Source organism: Rhamphochromis sp. 'chilingali', assembly GCF_963969265.1.
Source record: "Rhamphochromis sp. 'chilingali' genome assembly, chromosome: 9".
In the NCBI taxonomy this organism is placed as follows: domain Eukaryota; kingdom Metazoa; phylum Chordata; class Actinopteri; order Cichliformes; family Cichlidae; genus Rhamphochromis; species Rhamphochromis sp. 'chilingali'.
Genome location: NC_137936.1, coordinates 12,198,574 through 12,224,357, shown reverse-complemented (window position 1 = coordinate 12,224,357; position 25,784 = coordinate 12,198,574). Strand labels below are relative to the sequence as shown.

At 40.6% G+C, this 25,784-nt stretch overlaps 2 protein-coding genes across 7 annotated transcripts; both read left to right on the top strand.

Annotated features, from left to right (window-relative positions):
• The first annotated feature begins 3,318 nt into the window (after nt 1-3,318).
• LOC308402608 (interferon-induced GTP-binding protein Mx-like) lies at nt 3,319-16,158 on the top strand. Of its 6 annotated transcripts, none has more exons than XM_080891588.1 (15): nt 3,319-3,503; nt 3,588-4,249; nt 4,341-4,484; nt 8,940-9,044; nt 10,157-10,294; nt 10,411-10,565; nt 10,870-11,008; nt 13,271-13,469; nt 13,562-13,640; nt 13,733-13,855; nt 13,939-14,080; nt 14,238-14,396; nt 14,497-14,573; nt 14,657-14,860; nt 15,550-16,158. In XM_080891588.1, exons 5-15 carry the CDS (start codon nt 10,189-10,191, stop codon nt 15,793-15,795), a joined length of 1,629 nt encoding a protein of 542 aa, XP_080747714.1. In that variant the 5' UTR covers nt 3,319-3,503; nt 3,588-4,249; nt 4,341-4,484; nt 8,940-9,044; nt 10,157-10,188; the 3' UTR covers nt 15,796-16,158. The 6 variants fall into 6 exon arrangements, with proteins under 6 accessions (XP_080747714.1, XP_080747713.1, XP_080747715.1 ...); XM_080891587.1 differs by having other exon boundaries at nt 3,573-4,249; XM_080891589.1 differs by having other exon boundaries at nt 3,319-4,132; nt 4,223-4,249.
• A 2,760-nt stretch (nt 16,159-18,918) lies between these two features.
• LOC308402179 (interferon-induced GTP-binding protein Mx-like) lies at nt 18,919-24,955 on the top strand. The gene is made up of 12 exons (XM_080890860.1): nt 18,919-19,131; nt 20,054-20,191; nt 20,308-20,462; nt 20,767-20,905; nt 21,981-22,179; nt 22,272-22,350; nt 22,443-22,565; nt 22,649-22,790; nt 22,948-23,106; nt 23,207-23,283; nt 23,367-23,570; nt 23,962-24,955. Exons 1-12 carry the CDS (start codon nt 18,945-18,947, stop codon nt 24,250-24,252), a joined length of 1,893 nt encoding a protein of 630 aa, XP_080746986.1. The 5' UTR covers nt 18,919-18,944; the 3' UTR covers nt 24,253-24,955.
• Nucleotides 24,956-25,784: the final 829 nt, after the last annotated feature.

Here is a 25,784-nt window from a genome sequence, read left to right as displayed (position 1 = left end):
GTTCTTATGATACAATTGTTTACAGGTATGAAGTTTGATTTTACTTCCAGATTTTGCTTTCCAGGCCATGATGGTGTGTATGCAGGCTCCTGGGAGAGCCAGGTGTTAAGCAACCTTAATATGCAAAACACACTAACATTTTTATTGCAGGATTATAGGTCCAGGGTGGTGCTGCTCCAGGGGAGGAGATGCCCTGATGTTGCCTGGGATATGATCTAGCTAATCTTTTTCTTTAAGACAGGAATCCAGGTTTGGTGAGTTGACGCATGGGTGTGTCCATGCGTCAAGAGGAGGGGTCCAAGGATTAACATTAAACAATGTTTTTTTATTATTGTTGCAGTGATTTGTGTGATTAGCCGTTTATTTACAAATATTAAACCTATGCAAGTGGTGCACCCATGTTCAGATGAGGCTTTGATGGCCTATAAGTGAAGTTCACTGAACTAAAGAATGTGGTTTGATGATTGTTGACATACTCTCCAAATAGTTTGTCTTCCTAGCAAGGAAATACAAGTGCAGCAGTAATCTCCTGAGAAATCTTCAGCGGCCCAGTGAGAAGCGCATAGCTGACAGGACCAGGCAGTGGTTGAGGTCAAAGGTCAAGCTGGTTGGGGCCCATCATGAGATCAGACCTTGGAGCCACAGCAAGGACCATTTTAACTGCCTGCAAAATAGCGAGAGACCCTCCTGGATTTATCAGAGCCACTGCAAGAGGTCGAGGTCCCAGGAAACCCCGGCACCCTCAAGACAGCACAATAGAGAAATCTCACACTTGGTTGTTTCAGTGGTGAGGGGGGAGTGCTGATTGAGCCCCCGTAGGGTAAGCTCGCACTTCAACCTCCAGCCTCTGATCAACTCTAGGGCAACCAAGTGCGAGGCGTGACGGACCTGTGTGCGACCAGGACCCTCTTGGTTACCTTGACTACGACGCTCATCCTTATAGGACCCCAGCTGGTGCCGGAAACAGCTGAACCAGGAGGAAGGCAGAGGAGATGGACACATGACAACTCTCACCTAAGAGAGACAGATCCAGCAGGCCCAAAATCAGGACTATGCATGACGAGAAGGAGTGCCTGAGAGGATCGTCCACAGGATGGGAGCTGAGGCCAGGAGAGAGGCTTCAGGAGGATCAGAGATCATCTTCAGCACAGCAGACATCACACAGAGAGCTGTGCTACTGAGCTTCCAGGACAGCAAGAGGAGACTTCCCACAGCAAGATTTTAAATAAAATGAAAGATTCAATATTGACGCTGAGAAAGACAATTAAGGTGTACGACGTGCTCTGCCTTAAATCTTCAGCAGCGTTGGGATATGAAAACTCGAGGGATGAGGGGAGCGTGCCAAGCTCCATCGACAGCGCAGAAGGAGTTCGAGGATGACGTCATGATTCTGTGAAAAGCACAGGAACCAGAAGCTATGGTGGTGATGACAGCAGTTTCCTATGAACATCACCTAATGCTGTGCCACTATACTGTGCATACGATGACACTCTGAAGGCTGCTGGGATCATAACAGCAGTAAGATGACGGAACCCAGCACCCTTTCCACAGAGAGCTTTTTCTGCAGAGCGTGGACAATGGCAGAGTCATAAATATCCCCCTCACAAGACGAAGGTCTGAAGTCAGGTGATGGGGGCTGGTAAGAGGCCATAAAACTAGAGTGCTGAGAGGTCTGCAGCTTGGAAATAGCTGAGACCCATGTTGACGAACAACAAAACCAACTGGTATGTTTGAATGTCTATCCTACATACATTTGGACTCTGGTCCTATGGACAGTGATGGAAACAACTGGAAGAGACATTCATGACGCCCTGCAGAGCTTAAACCACTCTGCAGAGAGACATGTGATGTGCACACCCGGAGGAAGCACCACCAAGCTGAGATGTTTTTGAAAATGTTATCTTCTTATTTTCACTATTAAATTAACAATTTCTTTGTTTGTTTGTGGGATGCAGTTTGCCATGAGATGAGATCAATGAGGAATGGGATAACTGCTAATACATTTGTTAAACTGTGTACCTTTTCAGTAATTTAGGGTGATTTGACATATGCTGAGTATAAAAATGTTTGCATTGAAACTGTCAGACATGAGGTGTTCATACCTGGGAACTTTTCAAGCATAAAGGTCAAAAAGGGGAGAATGTTAGGTTTGTATTGTTGATTGTCATTTATGCTTAGAAATATTTACTTATATATGCTTAGAGTTTTGTAATTAGTTGTAGATTGGTAGAGGTTTTGATCCTTGATAGTCTGCAAACTTTGTGTGTATTAGACAGCACTTTGGGAGCATGAGAGGTCATACCGTGTCTTATTGTTTTATGGTAGGATTAACGTAGTTGCGTCTGTTCTAGTCTAAGTGCTCTTTGTTTAGATGAACTGCAGGACTTCCTCACCGTGTTATCTAGGATGAACCATCTAGGGTGAGGGGGAGGCTACCCTCTTCCTGACCAAGGATGTTTGACCCTTTGATCAGCAGTCCACACACACACACACACACACACACACACACACACACACACACACACACACACACAGGCAAGGTACTCTTTGTGTGTATGTAGACGTCATATGTTAATGAACTTATGCATATTCATGTAACCTCAATAAAAGAACAGTGGTACGGGAGAACGGACGAGAGCAACTGGGGTCAAGCGAAGGAACGGTGCCTGTCCGGTTCTCTCCCGTGCACGAGAAACATGAAGAAGCTTGCCTACTTGTGTCTTGCTTTGCAGTGTAATTATATTGTCTTCAACGTTCCAGCGGATAGATTCAAGCTACAAACCTATCACAGTCCTTGTGCACATTCCTAATAATGCAGATTTTGTGTTAAGAGTTTTTATTTGTTTGTTTTTTGCTTGACCATGGTTTTGAGACATACCTGCACAGCTTTGTGTGTTTGCAATTTTTACTTATGCCAAGGAGGTTATGTTTTTAGTAACTTTTGCTTGCCTGTTATTTTTTTGTAAACATCATAGCTGAAAAAAATTGAATTAATCCTGATCAAACTTTGTAGGGGTGTAGAGTGGGGTTATGTAAATTTAGCTTACACCCACTTCAAGGTTAACTTTATTATTGGTCAAAAATGAAGAAAAATCTTTACAATTTAGAAGCTATGATTCTTAAAAGTGTGGAGTCTGTGGTCATATACAAAAGTACTGTGTAAAGATTTAAAATATCACATTACATCTGACCTCTGACCTCTCCTTCAAGGTCAAATAAAGTCAAACTTGTGTCATTCAGTCTGACATAAATGTAGCCTAAAATGCTTTTCTCTCATCATCTGCTGAAACTAACAGATGTAGCTCTGTTCCTTTAGCACTTGGTGTTTATTACATTCCTAATGTTATTTTAAACTTGTTTCCTCACATGTCGTCTTGACTACGTGGTTGAACGTCCCGCAGAAGAAGGCCTTCCTGAAGTCATCAGGATTCTGGATGACAGACTCCCGAGCACCATCTCTTCTGATGAAGAACAGGACACTGATGCCCAGCGTGTCAGTAAAGGTGAGTATGGTGAGTATATCCTTCTCTCATCCTCCCCCTCTTCTCACGAAGCTTCTCCTTCAACCTCAGTTCTCACCTCCTCAGCAAAGAGAAGCAGAGAAGACATCTGCACTGAAGAGGTAAGTGCAAAAAGGTGCAAGGTAAGTGATGGCACGTTCTGTGGCCCTTCAACATCATCAGGTTCTTTTGGTGTCAGACGCTTCTGGGAAAGGCCTTTTAACCTTTCACTTGATGACAGGGACTCTGACTAGGTAATGTTAGAACTTGTTTTTAAACTTTAAACGTTTAAGTTGGCCTTTGCATCTTGCAGTGTTTATAAGACACTTTCTTGCTTTGAGGACAGCTTCTTGTAAATATCCTTTACTTTTTAAATAACTTTGTAATGTTTAACTTAAGCCTTTGTGTCTTGTGATGTTTGTAACACAGCTAACTAAGAATATCTGACTTTTAAAGAATATTAACTAACACATGTGAAATGTATTGTTTTTTTCTTAATATGTGACATTGCCTGTGTGACTGTAAGGTAGTGTTTTAGGTGTTGTTACTTCTATTTTTGTTAATATCACAGGTAACTGTTTAAATGACTTACATATTTTTTCTCAAGCGCTAGCTCACCATGCAGGACAAAGGTAAGTCCGTAATTAATGTCAACACAAATGAGTAGAAAAGGTTCAAAAATGATGTCGTGAACTGACTGTAGTCTCTTGTTTATACATAAGGTATAGCCTGTGGCTAAGGGATCAGAGGTAAGGTAAAAACACATAACAGAAGAAAAGTAAATTGAACAAATCAGTGATCTGTGAATTCATCCTTTTGTCTTTGTCTTTTTGTCTTCAGGTGCTTTACACTTGTCCTCTCCCAGCATTCCAGACGGCACTAATACAGAGAGATGCTCTACCCAGAAGACAGCCTTACCCCAACCCGATGAGAAGGATGGATGACCAAATTACAAACTGGAGAGTGGTGCTGTGTTCCAGCTATGTAAGTTATCACCTCACATTGGCTACAAACTGTCTTGAAGACTAAATCCTTCCAAAAGCTGGTATAAATCATCGTCCTACAGTACTGTAGGTCTAAGTTTATTTATAGTTATTGTGTGTATATGTTGAGTTTAAAATAGCATTTTAACAACATGCTGCAGCTGCCAACAATGGAAATGCTGTTTTGTGTTAAAATTACATCTTTCTTGTGTTATTGCTTTGCAGGGCAGCTGAGAGTGGACAGAGCTGCACAGAGGACCAAAGATCCACTCTCAGCACTTCATACCTGACTGGCCACAGCACCACCCTTCTTCACCCAGGGTGAGGAGGGTCCTGACCCCGCCTGCACAGAGGGAGTTGTGAACATGCACTTCTGTACCGGTGGGTTTAGGAGCCTCCTCACACACGCACGGATGAAGACTGTCACTGGAAGATGTCTCTATTGCATCAGCAGGACAGGACGTAAGCATTTGTATAATATTACAGTTTGTGATGTTTTATACATGTTTTTATTGCTTCATTTCAAACTAGGACATTTAAAATAAACCAGTTTTCATAATAGTTTCTGTCTCTTTAGTTGTTTTTTTAATAAGTTATTTGGAACATCATTGCAACCTGTCAGCTTTTTATTGAGGATTTAGAAAGCTGCTGGTGGCCCGAGTGTGTACGGTGGGGTGTTGTTTTTGTCACATGGTGAAAGTGACCTCGGGGGGAGCAAAAAGAACAACTGAACAATTTTGGGATTCACAGACTTTGGTAATCGTTAAAAAAATGAAGAAAAATTGTTCTGTGTGAACAAGAAGCTCAAATATAAACCTTACTGACACAAATGATCTGCTATCTGTAAGCAGGAAAATGTTTTCATGAGCCTGGGTGAAGCTAATTTGTATGAGTTTAACCTCCTGGTCAAAAACTTTTAGAAGATTAATATGTTCACCTGCTGATTCTTACTTGGCCTGAATGTTTGAATGTTTGCAGTTTCAGGTCCTACTGATCAGTTTTAAGTACTGTAGAAAGTGAGCAGCAATTTAATTGAGTCCTGGGATGTAATGGGACAAAAGGGTAATGTGACAGACACATTAGTTCCCTCGTTTAACAACGTGTAAGCAGACTGCTTTAACCTGCAATTTACTGCATGTTGTTAGGCTGCATGGTACAACCACAGTCTGCTAACCACCCGTGGTGAGCGAAGGTTTTGAGGTCTTGCTCGAGCTACTGATGAAGTTTTATTAATGCTTCCCAACCACATTTCATCTCGATGGTCCAAGGCTTACATCTTTAAGCTCACAAATATACTTCTGTAATTAATCAGTAACCAATTTATTACTTCAAGTTACAGTGTGAGGGACATTGATTAACATAAATTAGATTTAACTGGATTATGTGTTTAGGTCAAGAGACACAGAACTTCATCTTCAAGAGGCTCTTCTTAAATGTCTGATCACGATGTTTGTGTTTGTCTGCAGCATCACTGGAGCAGAGAGGGTATAACACAAGGCCACAGTCATGTGGTATTCTGTCCTGCTATTAAGTGAATAAAATACTGAAAAAACATCTAGACACTAAATACAGTCACTGGCCACTTCATTAGTTACACCTTGCCAGTACTGTTTTGGACCTTCTTTCACCTTCAGAACTGCCTTAATTCATTGTGGCGCAGATTCAACAAAGACCTGGAAACATTCCTCACAGATTTAGTTTCATATTGACATGATAGCATCACACAGTTGCTTCAGATTTGTCGGCTGTGCATCCATGTTGCAAATCTACTGATCCACCACATGCCAAAGATAATCTGCTGGATTGACATCTGTTATAAGATGAGTATACTGTGGTCATAAAATGATGGGCATGGTCAGCAGCACAGCTCAGGGAGGTTGTACCTCTGGAGAGGCCCTATCCTACACCTGAGGTTTTTACCAGTGAAAAGAACTGAGGTTTCCTCACAGTGTTTCCTAGTGTTTAATCAACAAAGGAGAATTTATTCCTTAGACTGTGTAAAATTTCTTTCATGGTTATTCTGCTGCAAAGGTGAGCTCTGAGATGGGCCCAAGCCATGCTTGCTCCTCAGCAGTCTTTATTTAACCTGATATGTCAAACCCAATTATTGTTGAAGACTGCTCTGACTCTGGAGAAGAGTTATGCTTTCTGTTTTTTTAAATGAGCAGTAATGATACTTGTAATAAATGTAGCCTTTATGCAGCTCTGGAGGCCTGGATTGCTGAATTGGACACTTGAAATCCCACCCTTGAAAACCCCGTAGCTGGTCAGGCCCCTGTAGCCGGAGCAGCGGAAGGTGGCGTAGGCCCTGCTAACTGTCTCCCAGCAGGTTATCCTCAGCAGACAGGAAAACATGATGGCTGGGTGACGGTGAGGAGGGAGCATAGTCTTAAACAGAAGCCCTGGTACACCACCACCGTGTTCATGTGTCTAACTGTTTCCTCCACTCGGCGACACACCCGCCAGGGATCAAACTCTGGTAATTGCTGATTCTGTTCTGAGACACATGAAGACAGCAGCAACCATAGTCAATTGTCTTCCAGGGGCCAGAGCAGGCAACACTGAGGGAAATAAAACATGCTGGCTGAGGGTAAACCGGAATTCAGTAAAAGTATAATTCACATCAGCAATAATGACACCCGGTTACATCAATCAGATGTCACTAAAATCAATATTGAATCAGTGTGTAACTTTGCCAAAACAATGTCAGACTCTGTAGTCCCCTCTCCAATCAGACCAGGAGTGTCATGCGGCTAAGCATGTTCTCCTTAAATTGCTGGCTGTGTGACTGGTGTCCAAGAAACGATGTGGGTTTTATAGATAATTGGGAAACTTTCTGGAGGAAACTTGGTCTTGTTGGGAGACAATCCGACTTTGGATGAAGCAGCTCTTATTTCGCAGTGATGTTAAATTGGGGTGAAACGTCATCATAGCAGCTTTGACTGGCAGCTGCGGTCACGGAGAAACTTGCGTATCTCTGTTCGGGAATAGCAGATAGAGCGTAGGCTCTGAGAGGAGGGCCAGCGTTTACGTAGCCAGCGTTTAGTACATATAAAAGTGCAAATGGGAAAAAGGTTTTTGAAATGCAGTTTATTAAATTGGAATTCAAAAATGAATTTACAAATGCAGAATTTATTCTACAATTCATTATTTAAGCACAGAATTCTTTATTTCGATGCGCGTGGCTCTTATGGTCCTCCATACTATAGACCCCAAAGCGCTTTACACTACATTCAGTCATCCACCCATTAACACACATTCACACGCTGGTGATGCCGGGTCTTCTGACCACCACCAGTACGCAACCGGTGTCTTGCTCAAAGACACAACGACCAAGACTGTCGGAGCCGGGGTTCGAACCGGCAACCTTTTGATTACAAGACGAACTGCTAACGCTTAAGATTAGATTAACCTTTACTAGTCCCACACGTGGGAAATTTGTTGTGCCACAGCAGAAAGTGGACAGTGCAAATTTCAAGTATGGAGAAGGATACAAACAGCTCATAATCTAAAGCATATTCCACATTATCTGTCAAACATGATGGAAGCAATGTTATACCATACTGCCTGCTGTGGAATCAGGGCACTGGTTCCCCTCACATGATGTGACTGCTGATAGGAGCAGCGTGATGAATTCAGAAATGTGCAGCGAGTACTGTAATCTACTCAAACTCAGAGATTTGGCTGATGTTGGTTGATTGGAAAGCATTTAAACAGTGTTACTACATAAGGACCCAAAGTGTACTGCAAAAACAACCCAAAATATCCCAAGGCAAAGAAATGGGATATTCTTAAATGTTCAAACCAATCACATGATCTGAGGCCAACAGAGCTCGCTCTTCAGTTACTAAAAACAAAACTGAAGGCAGACACACACACACACACACACACACACACACACACACACACACACACACACACACAGACACACACACACACACACACACACACACACACAAGCCAAAAAGTCCAGCAGAGCATTTGGACTTCAGTCAGTCACTGACTGCCAAGGATTTTCATCAAAGTTTTAAACACAATGATTTCATTTAAAGTCGTATCAGGGTGTCAAAGGTACTTTTGAGCCTCTGAAATTGGGGGACAGTGCATGAAAATGGCTGTCGTTTCTGAACGGTTAATGCACTTTGTGAAAGTCCTGGAATTAAAGGAAGAAGTGTGACAGCTTAATAAGGGACATGCCATCTGTTGCTGCTTCCTGTATTTTTGAATGAAACAGACACCACGAGGTACAGAAAGTGAAACAAAACACATCACTTTTTCTTTCTCTTCGAACCCACGGTCTGCTTTTCACGAAGCATGTTATCACTTTGTCCATTTTTAATTTTTATTTTTGTCGTAAGACAAGCTGAGACCAGCATGAGCACTCTGAACCAGCAGTATGATGAGAAGGTCCGTCCCCTCATCGACCTCATTGACTCTCTCCGCTCTCTCGGTGTAGAGAAGGACCTGGCGCTGCCTGCTATCGCTGTGATTGGAGACCAAAGCTCGGGGAAGAGCTCTGTGTTGGAGGCGCTGTCCGGGGTGGCACTGCCGAGAGGCAGCGGTGAGCTCAGAAACTTTCCGTACATTAGAAGTGTCAAAGTGAAGCAGATAACGGAACTGTATCAAGACTGGCAGAGAGGTGGGGGTGGTGCAGGGCGTGTATCAGGCAGCAAAACACATTCTTTGGGAACTAGCCTGTTCCTTAAAATCTATATTTAATGACTTGATTAATTTAATGACACGCTATTTTACTTTATTTCATTAAAATAACTAGTTTGGGTTTGAACTTTGAGTTGACAATTTCATGACTTTGTTTTGTTATTTTGAATTTTTTTAATGTACATAATGGTACATTTGAACTAAAATTACAAATGTGACAGATTTTCAGCTGAAGTGTTGCTGGTGATCCATAAGAACAAATATCAATTGGATCAAATAAACCATCATTACTAAGATATGAAAACATATGTGTGTGTGCGTGTGTGTGTGTGTATGAGTTGTAGAGGAAGGAGGTTGGTCTGGGTTTGGGGCCTATTTCTTATAAATTGAAGTTTCAAACAAGTCAAAGGAGGGAAGGAAATGGAGACCACAGAAAAAACTAGTCTGAACCTGCAAACTCGTTAATGCTGAACAAAGTGCAGCTCTGTTTCAAGCTAACCTTGCTCAGTTTCACCTTTGGTAGAGAAACTCCTCTGCTTCAGACTAATGGAAAAGGTTTAGCCTAGGAGTTTTCTGCCAGAAACTTTAAGCTTTCTTTTCAGTTACATTTATGATTTTAGTTTTAGGAATCTAAACTACCTGGTTAGGTTAGGAGCTGCTTGCTGTTAAAGCAGCTCCTCCCTTCTGTCCATGACCTCCCCTCTGTTGTTAAAAACGGTTTATTTTAAAGGGTGAAGCATGGCTGGAAAACAGAATGCTCACAGGAAGCTGATTAGTCCAAATCACTCTGGCTGAAAGCATTTCGGCAAGATGGATTCTCCCCTGATCTTGTACAAATCAAACCGTCTATCAGAGCATTAGACTCCAACTAGAAAAAAAACAACCTTTTACATATTTGTATCACCAAAATCACGGGAGGCTAAATGTCATAATAGAAAACATCGGAAATCGTTCATTAATTTGTCCAAAAAAGAGAGAGAGAAATTGTCTGACACTCAGTGTTTTAAAACACAGGTATTGTGACAAGATGTCCACTGGAACTGAAGATGATGAGAAAGAAGAAAGGAGAGGCGTGGTATGGAAAGATAAGCTACCGCGACTTTGAAGAAAAGATAAAAGAGCCTGCAGTCGTCGAGAAAATGATTCGAGAAGGTGAGTCTACATAATTCTTTCATGTCACTACTAAAAACCACGTAAAAGGTGGAAGCGCAAAGTAGGCAAGTTAAATGTGTTGCTTGGGCATACGTGACATCATATTCTCTCTTTAGCTCAACTTAAATTGATCGGGAATGAGATGGGGATCAGCAGTGAGCTCATCAGTCTGGAGATTGCCTCCCCGGATGTTCCAGACCTTACTCTCATCGACCTGCCTGGCATTGCCCGGGTGGCTGTAGATGGGCAGTCGGCAGACATTGGTGATAAGGTATGATACCTTAGTCTCCCTCACAATTTTAAGGCCATTTCTTTGGTAGAAATTTCATCCAATAAAACACAAACCCAGAGTTTGATAGGCATTGGCATGTTAGTGTTAAAAAGGGACAACACTGACACACCAGTGTGACTGCTGGTTTTTGGTATTATATGTATTTATTGTTATGAGTTTGCTACTTTATCTGGACATTCCTGCTTACATCAGTTATTTGGTTGTATTGTTCATAACTGCATTTATGCAATTTATGAAATAATATTTTTAATCTTTATACTTTATTTTGAATGGATACTTTCAGATTAAAACTATAATCCAGACTGCCATCAGTAAACAAGAAACTATCAACCTGGTGGTTGTTCCATGCAACGTGGACATTGCAACTACAGAGGCTTTGAATATGGCTAAGCTGGTGGATCCTGATGGAGAGAGGACTTTGGGTAAGCAAGTGTCTCTCTTAAGTCATTTAGTTTCTTTACTTTGGATTCTGTTTCTGCTGCCAAGTGATTAACATCATATGGATGCAGTGAACCACAAACGCAGCACATCAGCCTGGAAGTTGGAGAAGAGCCACAGATAGCTCTTCCACACAGGCAATCACCCCATGCACATTTCCAAAGTTGTGGCCAAATCACTTTAGCACAAGTTGTAGTGGTCATGGCAAAGCCCTGTTGGTAATTCAATAGAAAATTTGGGCAGAAAAGAAAAAGCAGGTATAAAAACTGAGCCTACAAATTTGACTCAGGTACACTAATATTCAAGAGGAACAAGTTAAAAATAGGACAGCAACTTATTGAGAGAGACTTTCAGAAGGAAATACATGTTTTTTCTATTGGTCATTCCATCTTTAGTCAATACAGGCCTTCGGTTTGACCATCTCTGATTTGCATGAAGATTTTGTGGTCCAAATCTTGAACCTACATTACCGGTCAAAAGTTTTAGGACACCCCACTTTTTCCAATTGATAATTATGAAAAATATTTATTAAAATTATTCAGTTTAATGTCTCATTGCACCCTGAAATTAAAACTAAGTCCAAATATGCAATTGGAGAAGAAATCATGGCATAAATTTATAGACAATCATTTATTCTAAACCGTTAAATAAATGGTAAATGGCCTGCATTTGTATAGCGCTTTACTCAGTCCTTAAGGACCCCAAAGCGCTTCACACTCAGTCATTCACCCATTCACACATACATTCACACACTGTGACTCATCAAAGTACCTGGCCCCACCTTCCCATATCTGTTGCAGAAGCTCCCATAAATGTGTGGCACTTGTAGGTTTCGTTTCCTTGACTCTTCTGTCCAGTTCATCCCAAACCAGCTCGATGGGGATTAAGTCTGGAGACTGTGCTGGCTACTCCATGTTTTGAAGCTTACCATGTTTGGGTTTTTTTCCTGAGGTAGTTATGGCATAGTTTGGACTTATGTTTTGGGTCATGATCTTGCTGTAGGATGAACCCCTGACCAACTGGACACATACAAAAGGGTATTGCATGGTACTGAAGAATGCTAAGGTAGCTGTTTTAGTTCAGGGTGCCTCTCAGTCTGTACAAGTCACCGACCCTGGATCCATCAAAACAGCCCCAGACCGTCACACTTCCTCCTCCATGTTTGGCAGGTGATGCCACACACTGTGGAACCATCCTTTCACCTACTCGACGGTGTACAAGGATCCTGCGTGATGAGCAACAGATTTCAAATTTTGATTCATCAGTCTATAATACCATCTTCCTGTCTACAGTAGTCCAATGGTGGTGTTTCATGGCCCAGGCAAGCTTCTTTGTCTTATTCTGATGTCTTAGCAAAGTTACGCAAGCTATCAACTCTCAGAAACCTGTCCTCAAATTCAGTTGGCTGTGGGTCTGCCAGACCTCTTCCTGTCAGAGTTTGCCCCAGTTTCAGAGTGCCTTTTGATGGTGAAAAAAGGCACCTTGACATGCTCCAACACTGCTTTTATGCAGACAGAGGGGGTTGTAGGTAATCCTGAAAAGTTGGAACACCAGCTTTCAAGGCTTGAAATTTGTTAACCCATTTTGTGTTCCCTGAAAAAGACCTTTTTGTATAATTCTGAAATGTACTTTTTTCCTTTTTGGCTAACCTTACTTTTTAATTTTTTTTTACCTCTGGCCTTTCTAACCATTTATCGGACCTGAACTACTTGAATTGCAAAAAATAACTGGGAAAATGGGGGTGTTCTAAAACTTTTGACCAATTTGTTAAAAACCTGTTGGATCCACTTACTTTAATCCCTGCAAAATGATATCTGAGGCAGTGTTTTAACATGTACATCTGAATTACTATTAAAGATAAAACCATAAATGAATGGAGCGACAGCTATATATAAACAATTTAAAGGTAACGTGTCATGAGACAGTAAAATGAAAGAAAGAATGCACTGTTAAATAAACAGTGCATTCCTGATGGATTTTAACTGACTGAGTACAAGCAATCACTGCCAGACAAACATGTCCAGTAATGTGAAACGCTGCATTTATATGTCTCCAAAACATTTCTGACATCCACTGGATTTCTTTTGCAAACATCTGTGATCATGTTAAAGATCCCTTTCCTGCTGAGCAAACAACGTTGGCAACATTTGATGACTGGCACCAAACTGACTGGAGCTTGCAGTGATCAATACAAATTATCAGTCTTCTCATAAGGTGGGGAATCCAACACTATCTCTCTCTGTCAGGTGTCTTGACTAAACCTGACCTGGTGGACAAAGGCACAGAAGAGAACGTGGTTAAAATTGTCCATAATGAAGTCATCCCTCTGAAGAAGGGCTACATGGTGGTCAAATGCAGGGGTCAGAAGGAGATCACAGAGAAGGTTTCACTTTCTGAAGCACTAAAAAACGAGGAAGCCTTCTTCAAAGAGCATGCCCATTTCCAGTAAGTTTGCTCTTTTTGGAAATTATGCAAACAAGTGTTTGTGGTGTGTTAGGCTGTGTTGCTTATACTCTAACCTTTTGTTTGTACTGTAGGACTCTCTTTGATGAGGGCAAGGCCTCTGTTCCTAAACTGGCAGAAAAACTCACTCTTGAACTGGTGCATCATATTCAGGTGAATACCTATTACTGTTTTACCTTTGTAGGTTACTGGGGAGAGCTTTAACCCACTCCAACTTTGATGTGATTTGTCCATGTGATTTGTAGAAATCTCTGCCACGGCTTGATGAGCAGACACATAAGAAACTGGAACAGACTCAGGAAAACCTAAAAAAATTAAGGACTGGACCCCCATCTGATGCAACTCAGAGACAAAAGTTTCTCAGTGATGTGAGTAGAAGTGTAAGCAAAATGAATAAGAGCTTCTGGAAAACACACGTCCTGTTCATTTAATTGAATCTGTTCTATCTTAGCTTGTGTTAGCATTCGCACAGGATGCTATCAGTCTGACCAAAGGTGAAGAATTAAAATGTGGATACAACTCCAGCATCTTTTTCACACTCAGAAATAGGTTTGAAGCATGGGAGAAAATCATAAAAGACTCTGCATCATCATGTAAGTTAATTAACCACTTTTTCATTCATCAGTTTTTAAGATTCCCTCTGTTGCTTACAAGCTACTACATAAAGTAACTCTAACATTTAAAGTAAAAAAATTACTGTCATTAAAAAAACATATTTTAAATCTTCACTTAACTTTCATTGCACTGCAGTCAAAGAGCACATTCTGAGAGAAGAGTCTCAGTTTGAGCGCACGTACCGTGGAAGAGAACTGCCATTGTTTGTGAGCTACAGTACTTTTGAGTCCATAATCCAGAAGCAGATCAAACAGCTGGAGGAGCCTGCTATCCAGAAACTCAAGGAAGTGTCAGGCATGTTTTTTTTTCTCAAAATACTTGAATCTTACTTTGCAGGTAATCTTTCATTTGGTACATTTTTTTGACTAACTTATTATCGTTTTATTGCTTTTAGAGGTTGTGAGGAAAGAGCTGTTTGAACTGGCACAAAACAGCTTTGTGGGCTTTCCGAACCTCATCAATACAGCGAAGGTATCGTCTTCTTTATAATGTATTACTGTGCACATATTACTAAACGGTAATGAATATTTATTGACATTTTTTGTGTGATTTAGATGAACATTGAAACCATCAGGAATGAAAGGGAAGAGGAAGCAAAGTCCATTCTGGGGATGCAGTTTAAGATGGAGATGCTTGTTTACACTCAGGACAGCAAATACATCACAGATATACGAAATGGAATTTCCAAATACGGCCAGCTGTACTTTGGTGGGATGACCTCAAAGGAGATGATGAGACATTTTGAAGCATATTACAATGTAAATGTCACTCAATTGCTTTTTTAATGCTTTTGTTTGTTTGAAGCATGTAATTCATTGTATCCACATGTATCCCATTGAAATAGTTGACTTTAGTTTTTTTTTAACATATTAAGAAAAGCAAACACTGAAACCTCGTAGAGAAAAAAATAATACCTAAAACTTACATATTTTATAATAATAATGGATTGGATTTATATAGCGCTTTTCAAGGCACCCAAAGCGCTTTACAATGCCACTATTCATTCACTCTCGCATTCACACACTGGTGGAGGCAGCTAGAGTTGTAGCCACAGCTGCCCTGGGGCAGACTGACAGAAGCGAGGCTGCCATATCGCGCCATCAGCCCCTCTGGCCAACACCAGTAGGCAGTAGGGTAAAGTGTCTTGCCCAAGGACACAACAACCAGGACAGAGAGTACGGGGATCAAGCCAGTGACCTTCCGCTTCCCAACCCCCTGAGCCATGGTCACCCATGAATCACACTTTTAGATGCATAAAATAAGATCTATTATTTTATGGTGTGATTAAATATGTCTAGAGTGACCTGAAATATTTTTTGATAACTACATGTAATTTGCAATAAAACCTTAAGGAATTTTTTAATAAGCGAAGTAGAAAATGTCTCAAATTCAGTCCTAAACCAGTGAGCTCTTTAGTACTTCTTATTTTTGTCTTCTCTGCTTACAGATTGCTGGTCAGCGTCTTGCTGACCAGATCCCCCTGGTGATCCGGTATCAGATGCTGCAGGAGTTTGCCAGCGAGCTGCAGAGTAAGATGCTGGACGCATTTTTGGACAAGGAAAGAAAAGAGTACCTGCTTCAAGAGGATAGTGGCACAAAAAATAAAAGAGAAGATCTTAAGATGCGCCTTGAGCGTCTCTCACAAGCTCACATTCTGCTGTCTGACATTCAAAACTTTCAACCAGATTCCTAACCTGGCAGCACAAAGCACGAGGTTGGACCTCACTGCAATCTCTCCAAGTATTACTAGAATTGAAAGGGTTGGGTTTTGCACCTATAGTCATTTATAAGAAAGGAATATTTCTATACAGGTATCATAAAAAACAGATACTGTTGCACAAAGAAGTCTTAAGTGCTAGAAGAAGAAAAACAGAAAAACAACACACATCCAGAGTTTTCAGATTTCTGCTCAACTGAATCAGATTCTGTGTTTTGGACAGGAATACTTTTTCATTATTATGTGCTCTGTATCTTCACGTGTTTTATCATCTGTTATAGGTTTCCTATTCATCTTCAGTTGTATTAAATACATAAATTAATAAAATGCAGTGAAACAATAAAACTGATGTTTCTGACAGTATTCATTTTTGCTGAGGCTCCACATAACTGCACTGAACCACAGCTGTGTACATACAGATGTCACATTGCTTCTGGACAAAAATCAGGCCATGCAGTCAAAGGAACTCTGTAAACGTCAATAATGTGGTCATGTTCCTAGAATCGATAAACATGAACTAAAAAAAAGTTTGAATTAGCCATCATCTTTCAAGATAGAGTGTCACATTCCCTCTTGACAACTGATTTTCCTCTAACCTTGACCCATTCCCTTTGTGGCTGGTTGAACCCTTACATGGTGAAACTTAGCTGAAATGTATTACAAACGCTTGTGTGCAGTAATTTATGCGCAACTTTTGAGGACTCTGACCACACTCTAAACTATTTTACAAACGCAAATTTCAAATTTGAATACATAGTGATCCCTCACGCTTTTACAATAGCCCATAAAGGTTAGTATTTAAACTACATAAGCTGCTGCGTTTCTAACACTATTTATTGAAAATTTCTCTCCGTAAATGTAAAGTCAAATAAAACTGGCAAATTAAAGTAAATCTCTACACCACACCAGCCTCTTTTATCCAGTATAGCCTCATAAAATCAGACAGCTGTGACATTAACCAAAAACACCAAGATGTACCAGAATAACAGGAAGAGTATATGTAACCGTATGTCTGACAATGAAAGGTAAAAAGAAAGACTTCCAAGTAAATAACTTGCCCACACCAGCTCCTCTCCCACATGAGAAGTGTAGAAAAGGGGAGAGGCCAAAGGGGTACAGGGTTGAACCAAAGAAGAAGAAAGGGATGAGGAAGGGCTCTAACTTATAATCAACATAACTACAGGCTTAGTAGTCCTAAAAGTAAGGTATACCAGGTACAGCTTGGGTTTCGAACACATTTTGTGTAATTATAACAATATGTCATTTGTGACCTGATTACATTCACCCCTCAAGAATTACATAAAATCCTGAAGAGCACACACACACACACAAATACAAAAAATATATGTATAAATACACCCACATTAACAAATAACACATGTGATAATAATAATAATACATGTCATGTCAAACAAATTCACATCACATGTACAATGAATTAGATCAGCAACATAACTACCTCCAAAGATTATAAATGATCTGAGACCTGCTCAGCGTCTAGAAAGATCCCAGGACACACTATAGACAAAATGAGGTGCAGTTTACACCACACAAAACAGACCATAATATCTATGGGCATCACCATAAAGCAATCAGACCTCACAGAGGTGCAGACAACTCTGTGATGTGATTTTCCTTTTCCAAAAACAATACCGATTGGCAACATACAGTAATGAACAAATTCACACATCAATAACCGCTGCTCGAACAGGTTCAAGCCCAAGAAGTGTTTCAGGTGGAGCCATTGATTCAATCAAGCGACAAACTGGTTTAACGATTCTACCAAAACGTGTGGTAAGTCCCTGATCCATGTCCACTTTTCAGGTTCAAGAGAATGAAAACTGTGGGACAGGAAAGCAGCAAGGGAGTCTGGGGAGGCCCCATCACCAGCCAACCCACCAAGGTCAGAAGCACCCATCATAGGAGGGGTTTGCTGAATGCTATCTATGCCTGGGTCCGCAGCGGGCTGCTGATGGTCATCACACTCACCAATGCGGGAGATGGAATCCACAGTACAGGCGGCGGTAGCTCCTGCCATTACCAGTGGTGAGGCATACTTGCTGGTGGATGGTGCCTTTCATCTCCATGTCTGACAGCACCTCTCTCAACTTATGATAGTGAGCCATGGCACTCTGCAATACAGAAAGGATGGTCGTCAGTGAGGTGCATACGATGGAGATATTACCATATAACAAAAAAGCCTCACACACAGTTGTGCAAAACTTGACAAAACAATGAAATCTGGGTGGAAAGAGATTAAAGTAGCCTAATGAAAACATCATGGAAAAGAAAAGAAAACATAGATGTCTCCTCTTAATTAAAACAGGCTTTAAAAGACATCAGTTGCTCAACAAAACTCTGGCTCGAAACTACCATTAAGCCAATATCACTGGAAAGAAAATGTGTGCATCTCAGTACTATAATCTCTGCTGAAATTCAGAGATTTGGCTGATGTCAGTTGATTGGAAAGCATTTAACAGTACAACTCCATAAGGACCCAAAGTGTACTGCAGAAACAACCCAAAATATCCCAAGGCAAAGAAATGGGATATTCTTAAATGTTCAAACCAATCACATGATCTGAGGCCAACAGAGCTCGCTCTTCAGTTACTAAAAACAAAACTGAAGGCAGAGACACACACACACACACACACACACACACACACACACACACACACACACACACACACACACACACACACACACACACACAAGCCCAAAAATCCAGCAGAGCATTTAGACTTCAGTCAGTCACTGACTGTCAAGGATTTTCATCAAAGTTTTAAACACAATGATTTCATTTAAAGTCATATCAGGGTGTCAAAGGTACTTTTGAGCCTCTGAAATTGGGGGACAGTGCATGTCGTGCTGTCGTTTCTGAACGGTTAATGCACTTTGTGAAAGTCATGGAATTAAAGGAAGAAGTGTGACAGCTTAATAAGGGACATTCCATCTGTTGCTGCTTCCTGTATTTTTGAATGAAAAAGACACCACGAGGTGCAGAAAGTGAAACAAAACACATCACTTTTCTTTCTCTTCCAACCCACGGTCTGCTTTTCACGGAACACGTTATCACTTTGTCCATTTTTAATTGTCATTTTGTCGAAAGACAAGCCGAGACCATCATGAGCACTCTGAACCAGCAGTATGATGAGAAGGTCCGTCCCCTCATCGACCTCATTGACTCTCTCCGCTCTCTCGGTGTAGAGAAGGACCTGGCGCTGCCTACTATCGCTGTGATTGGAGACCAAAGCTCGGGGAAGAGCTCTGTGTTGGAGGCGCTGTCCGGGGTGGCACTGCCGAGAGGCAGCGGTGAGTTGTCTTATTTCCAGCTCAGAAACTTTCCGTACATTAGAAGTGTCAAAGTGAAGCATACAGCGGAACTGTATGAGGAATCAAGGCTGGCAGAGATGGGTGGGTGGTGCAGGGCACGGATAAGGCAGCAAAACACATTCTTTGGCAACTAGCATGTTCCTTAAAATCTATATTTAATGATTTATTAATTTAATGACAGCTTACTCATTTTATTTCAGTAAAATAAGTAAAACACGGTTTGACCTTTGACGTGACCATTCCATGACTTTGTTTTATTTTTTGAATTTTTTGAATGTACTCAATGGGAATTTTAAACTAAAATTACAAATTTGACAGATTTTCAGCTGAAGTGTTGCTGGTCATCCATAGAAACAAACATTGGATCAAAAGATCGATCATGTCTGCCTTATAAAATGTGGCACACAGAAGAAAAACTGACAGACTGTCACATCCTGGGTTGGAGCCAATTCTGTTTCTTCTTTCAGCTAATGGATTTATTGGGGGGTTCTTTTTCTTTGTGTGTGTGTGTGTGTGTGTGTGTGTGTGTGTGTGTGTGTGTGTGTGTGTGTGTGTGTGTGTGTGTGTGTGTGTGTTCAGTTCAGTTCAGTTCAATTGTAGAGGAGGGGGGTTGGTCTGGGTTTGGGGGCTATTTTCTTTAAAAAAAAAGTTTCGAACAAGTCAAAGGAGGGAAGGAACTGGAGAGCACAGAAAAAAACTGAAATAGATGGATTCTCCCCTGATCTCGTGAGAATCAAAATGTCTGTCAAAGCAGAGTTACTCAAACATACCATTAGACTCCAACTAGAAAACAAAACCTTGTTTCAATCTCTTACAATTCAGTTAAAATCTGAAATCGTTCATTAATTTGTCCAAAAAAGAGAGAGAGAAATTGTCTGACCCTCAGTGTTTTAAAACACAGGTATTGTGACAAGATGTCCACTGGAACTGAAGATGACAAAAACAAAGGAAGGAGAGGCGTGGTATGGAAAGATAAGCTACCGCGACTTTGAAGAAAAGATAAAAGAGCCTGCAGTTGTCGAGAAAATGATTCGAGAAGGTGAGTCTACATAATTCTTTCATGTCACTACTAAAAACCACGTAAAAGGTGGAAGCACAAAGTAGGCAAGTTAAATGTGTTGCTTGGGCATACGTGACATCATATTCTCTCTTTAGCTCAACTTAAATTGATCGGGAATGAGATGGGGATCAGCAGTGAGCTCATCAGTCTGGAGATTGCCTCCCCGGATGTTCCAGACCTTACTCTCATCGACCTGCCTGGCATTGCCCGGGTGGCTGTAGATGGGCAGTCGGCAGACATTGGTGATAAGGTATGATACCTTAGTCTCCCTCACAATTTTAAGGCCATTTCTTTGGTAGAAATTTCATCCAATGAAACACAAACCCAGAGTTTGATAGGCATTGGCATGTTAGTGTTAAAAAGGGACAACACTGACACACCAGTGTGACTGCTGGTTTTTGGTATTATATGTACTTATTGTTATGAGTTTGCTACTTTATCTGGACATTCCTGCTTACATCAGTTATTTGGTTGTATTGTTCATAACTGCATTTATGCAATTTATGAAATAATATTTTTAATCTTTATACTTTATTTTGAATGGATACTTTCAGATTAAAACTATAATCCAGACTGCCATCAGTAAACAAGAAACTATCAACCTGGTGGTTGTTCCATGCAACGTGGACATTGCAACTACAGAGGCTTTGAATATGGCTAAGCTGGTGGATCCTGATGGAGAGAGGACTTTGGGTAAGCAAGTGTCTCTCTTAAGTCATTTAGTTTCTTTACTTTGGATTCTGTTTCTGCTGCCAAGTGATTAACATCATATGGATGCAGTGAACTACAAATGCAACACATCAGCCTGGAAGTTGGAGAAGGGCCACAGATAGCTCTTACACACAGGCAATCACCCCATGCACATTTCCAAAGTTGTGGCCAAATCGCTTTAGTACAAGTTGTAGTGGTCATGGCAAAGCCCTGTTGGTAATTCAATAGAAAATTTGGGCAGAAAAGAAAAAACTGGTATAAAAAACTGAGCCTACAAATTTGACTCAGCAGTTTGCCCCAGTTTCTGAGTGCCTTTTCATGGTGAGGGAAACTGTAATCACTGACACCTTGACGTTCTGTGAAATTTCTCCGTACGAAAGACCTACATTTAAGTGTTATGATGGTCTGTCTCTCTTAAATATTAATTGCCTTTTTCAAGCCATTTTTGTAGAGGGGGTTGTAGGTAATCCAGAAAAGTGGGAACAACTGTTCTGGAATGTACATTATTTTTCAGTTTTGGATAACTTTACTTTCTTTTTTTTAACATGTCCTTTCTAAACTTTGTATAGTATTTCAAACTATTTATTGGACTTGAACAACTTGAATTTTCTTCTGCACACTGATATCTGTGGCAATGTTTGAATATGAACATCTCAAAAACTTTTAAAGATAAAAGCATAAATGAATGGAGTGACAGCTTTATTAAACAATTTGAAGGTAACTGACATTAAAATAAAAAAAACAAAACCTTAAATAAACACTGCATTCTTGGTGGATTTTAACTGACTGAGTAGAAGCAATCACTGGACAAACATATCCAGTAATGTGAAACGCTGCATTTAAATGTACTTTGTCAAAATGTCTGCACATTTCTGACATCCACTGGATTTCTTTTGCAAACATCTGTGATCATGTTAAAGATCCCTTTCCTGCTGAGCAAACAACGTTGGCAACATTTGATGACTGGCACCAAACTCTGACTGGAGCTTGCAGTGATCAATACAAATTATCAGTCTTCTCATAAGGTGGGGAATCCAACACTATCTCTCTCTGTCAGGTGTCTTGACTAAACCTGACCTGGTGGACAAAGGCACAGAAGAGAACGTGGTTAAAATTGTCCATAATGAAGTCATCCCGCTGAAGAAGGGCTACATGGTGGTCAAATGCAGGGGTCAGAAGGAGATCACAGGGAAGGTTTCACTTTCTGAAGCACTAAAAAATGAGGAAGCCTTCTTCGAAGAGCATGCCCATTTCCAGTAAGTTTGCTCTTTTTGGAAATTATGCAAAGAAGTGTTTGTGGTGTGTTAGGCTGTGTTGCTTATACTCTAACCTTTTGTTTGTACTGTAGGACTCTCTTTGATGAGGGCAAGGCCTCTGTTCCTAAACTGGCAGAAAAACTCACTCTTGAACTGGTGCATCATATTCAGGTGAATACCTATTACTGTTTTACCTTTGTAGGTCACTGGGGAGAGCTTTAACCCACTCCAACTTTGATGTGATTTGTCCATGTGATTTGTAGAAATCTCTGCCACGGCTTGATGAGCAGACACATAAGAAACTGGAACAGACTCAGGAAAACCTAAAAAAATTAAGGACTGGACCCCCATCTGATGCAACTCAGAGACAAAAGTTTCTCAGTGATGTGAGTAGAAGTGTAAGCAAAATGAATAAGAGCTTCTGGAAAACACACGTCCTGTTCATTTAATTGAATCTGTTCTATCTTAGCTTGTGTTAGCATTCGCACAGGATGCTATCAGTCTGACCAAAGGTGAAGAATTAAAATGTGGATACAACTCCAGCATCTTTTTCACACTCAGAAATAAGTTTGAAGCATGGGAGAAAATCATAAAAGACTCTGCATCATCATGTAAGTTAATTAACCACTTTTTCATTCATCAGTTTTTAAGATTCCCTCTGTTGCTTACAAGCTACTACATAAAGTAACTCTAACATTTAAAGTAAAAAAATTACTGTCATTAAAAAAACATATTTTAAATCTTCACTTAACTTTCATTGCACTGCAGTCAAAGAGCACATTCTGAGAGAAGAGTCTCAGTTTGAGTGCACGTACCGTGGAAGAGAACTGCCATTGTTTGTGAGCTACAGTACTTTTGAGTCCATAATCCAGAAGCAGATCAAACAGCTGGAGGAGCCTGCTATCCAGAAACTCAAGGAAGTGTCAGGCATGTTTTTTTTTCTCAAAATACTTGAATCTTACTTTGCAGGTAATCTTTCATTTGGTACATTTTTTTGACTAACTTATTATCGTTTTATTGCTTTTAGAGGTTGTGAGGAAAGAGCTGTTTGAACTGGCACAAAACAGCTTTGTGGGCTTTCCGAACCTCATCAGTACAGCGAAGGTATCGTCTTCTTTATAATGTATTACTGTGCACATATTACTAAACGGTAATGAATATTTATTGACATTTTTTGTGTGATTTAGATGAACATTGAAACCATCAGGAATGAAAGGGAAGAGGAAGCAAAGCCCATTCTGGGGATGCAGTTTAAGATGGAGATGCTTGTTTACACTCAGGACAGCAAATACATCACAGAGATACGAAATGAAATTTCCAACAAAGGCCGTCTGTACTTTGGTGGGAATACCACAGAGGAGATGATGAGACATTTTGAAGCATATTACAATGTAAATGTCACTCAATTGCTTTTTTAATGCTTTTGTTTGTTTGAAGCATGTAATTCATTGTATCCACATGTATCCCATTGAAATAGTTGACTTTAGTTTTTTTTAACATATTAAGAAAAGCAAACACTGAAACCTCGTAGAGAAAAAAATAATACCTAAAACTTACATCTTTTATATTTAATCACACTTTTAGATCCATAAAATAAGATCTATTATTTTATGGTGTGATTAAATATGTCTAGAGTGATCTGAAATATTTTTTGATAATTACATGTAATTTGCAATAAAACCTTAAGGAATTTTTTAATAAGCAAACTAGAAAATGTTTCAAATTCAGTCCTAAACCAGTGAGCTCTTTAGTACATCTTATTTTTGTCTTCTCTGCTTACAGATTGCTGGTCAGCGTCTTGCTGACCAGATCCCCCTGGTGATCCGGTATCAGATGCTGCAGGAGTTTGCCAGCGAGCTGCAGAGTAAGATGCTGGAAGCATTTACGGACAAGGAAAGAAAAGAGTACCTGCTTCAAGAGGATAGTGGCACAAAAAATAAAAGAGAAGATCTTAAGAAGCGCCTTGAGCGTCTCTCACAAGCTCACATTCTGCTGTCTGAATTCAGTAGGAACACAACTTTAACTGAAGTCAACAACTTCAACTCAATGGAAAATTTTCTACCAAATTTTTAACCTGGCAGCACAAAGCACAAGGTCAGACCTCACTGCAATCTTTCCAATTAAAAGTTAAGGGTTTAAAAGGGTTGGGGTTTGCACCTATAATCATTTATAAGAAACACTGAAGAATATTTCTATACGGGCATCAGAGAAAATAGAGACAGTTGCACCAGGAAGTCTTAAATACTAGAAAAGAAAAAAAGAAAAACAACACACATCCAGGTCTAAGGAGTTAAGAAAGAAAAGCATCTGGACCTCTCATCCAAGAAGCTTCTTCAGTTCTACAGTCTAATGGTGTGAAGTCCCAGATTTAAGCCCTGTGGAGACTCCACACCATTTGACCGTAGAACTGAAGAAGCTTCTCGGATGAGAGGTGAAACGTCTTCGAGCAACTTAAAGAAGTCCAGACACTTTTCTCTGGATGACTGAGAACCTTCACAGACAACACACATCCAGAGTTTTCAGATTTCTGCTCAACTAAATCAGAATCTCTGTTTTGGACGGGAATATTTTTACATTATTATGTACTCTGTGTGTTCATGTATTGTGTCATCTATTTTTTTCCTATTCATTTTCAGTTGGAGTGTATGAATAAATAAGTAAATACAGTGAAACAATAAGCTGACGTTTCTGACAGTATTTATCTTTGCTGAGGCTCCACATAACTGAACTGAACAACAGCTGTGTACATACAGATGTCACATTGCATATGGACAAAAGTCAGGCCATGGATTCAAATGAACTCTGTAAACCTCAATAATGTGGTCACGGTATTCTCTGAATGTTCCAAAGACAAATAAACATGAACTAGAAAACGTGTGAATTAGTCCTCATCTTCACATTCCCTCTTGACATCTGATTTCTTTACGACTTTGACCCATTGCGATCGTGGCTCAAGAGTTGGGAGTTCGCCTTGTAATTGGAAGGTTGCCGGTTCGAGCCCCTGCTTGGACAGTCTCGGTCGTTGTGTCCTTGGGCAAGACACTTCACCCGTTGCCTACTGGTGGTGGTCAGAGGGCCCGGTGGCGCCAGTGTCCGGCAGCCTCGCCTCTGTCAGTGCGCCCCAGGGTGGCTGTGGCTACAATGTAGCTTGCCATCACCAGTGTGTGAATGGGTGGATGACTGGATATGTAAAGCGCTTTGGGGTCCTTAGGGACTAGTAAAACGCTATATAAATACAGGCCATTTACCATTCCATCAATGGCTGGTTGAATCCTTAAAATTGTGTATTCATCACCACCCTTAGCAGCAACAAATGCAATCAAGTTTTGCAACAGCTAACAACAACTCTTTTACAGTGTTGTGGAGCACAGTCATACTCCAAACTCCACTATGGCCAAGATCAAAGAGCTGTCAAAGGACACCAGAAACAAAATTGTAGACCTGCACCAGGCTGGGAAGACTGAATCTGCAATAGGTAAGCAGCTTGGTGTGAAGAAATCAACTGTGGGAGCAAATATTAGAAAATGAAAGATATACAAGACCACTGATAATCTCCCTCGATCTGGCGCTCTACACACGATCACGTGGGGTCAAAATGATCACAA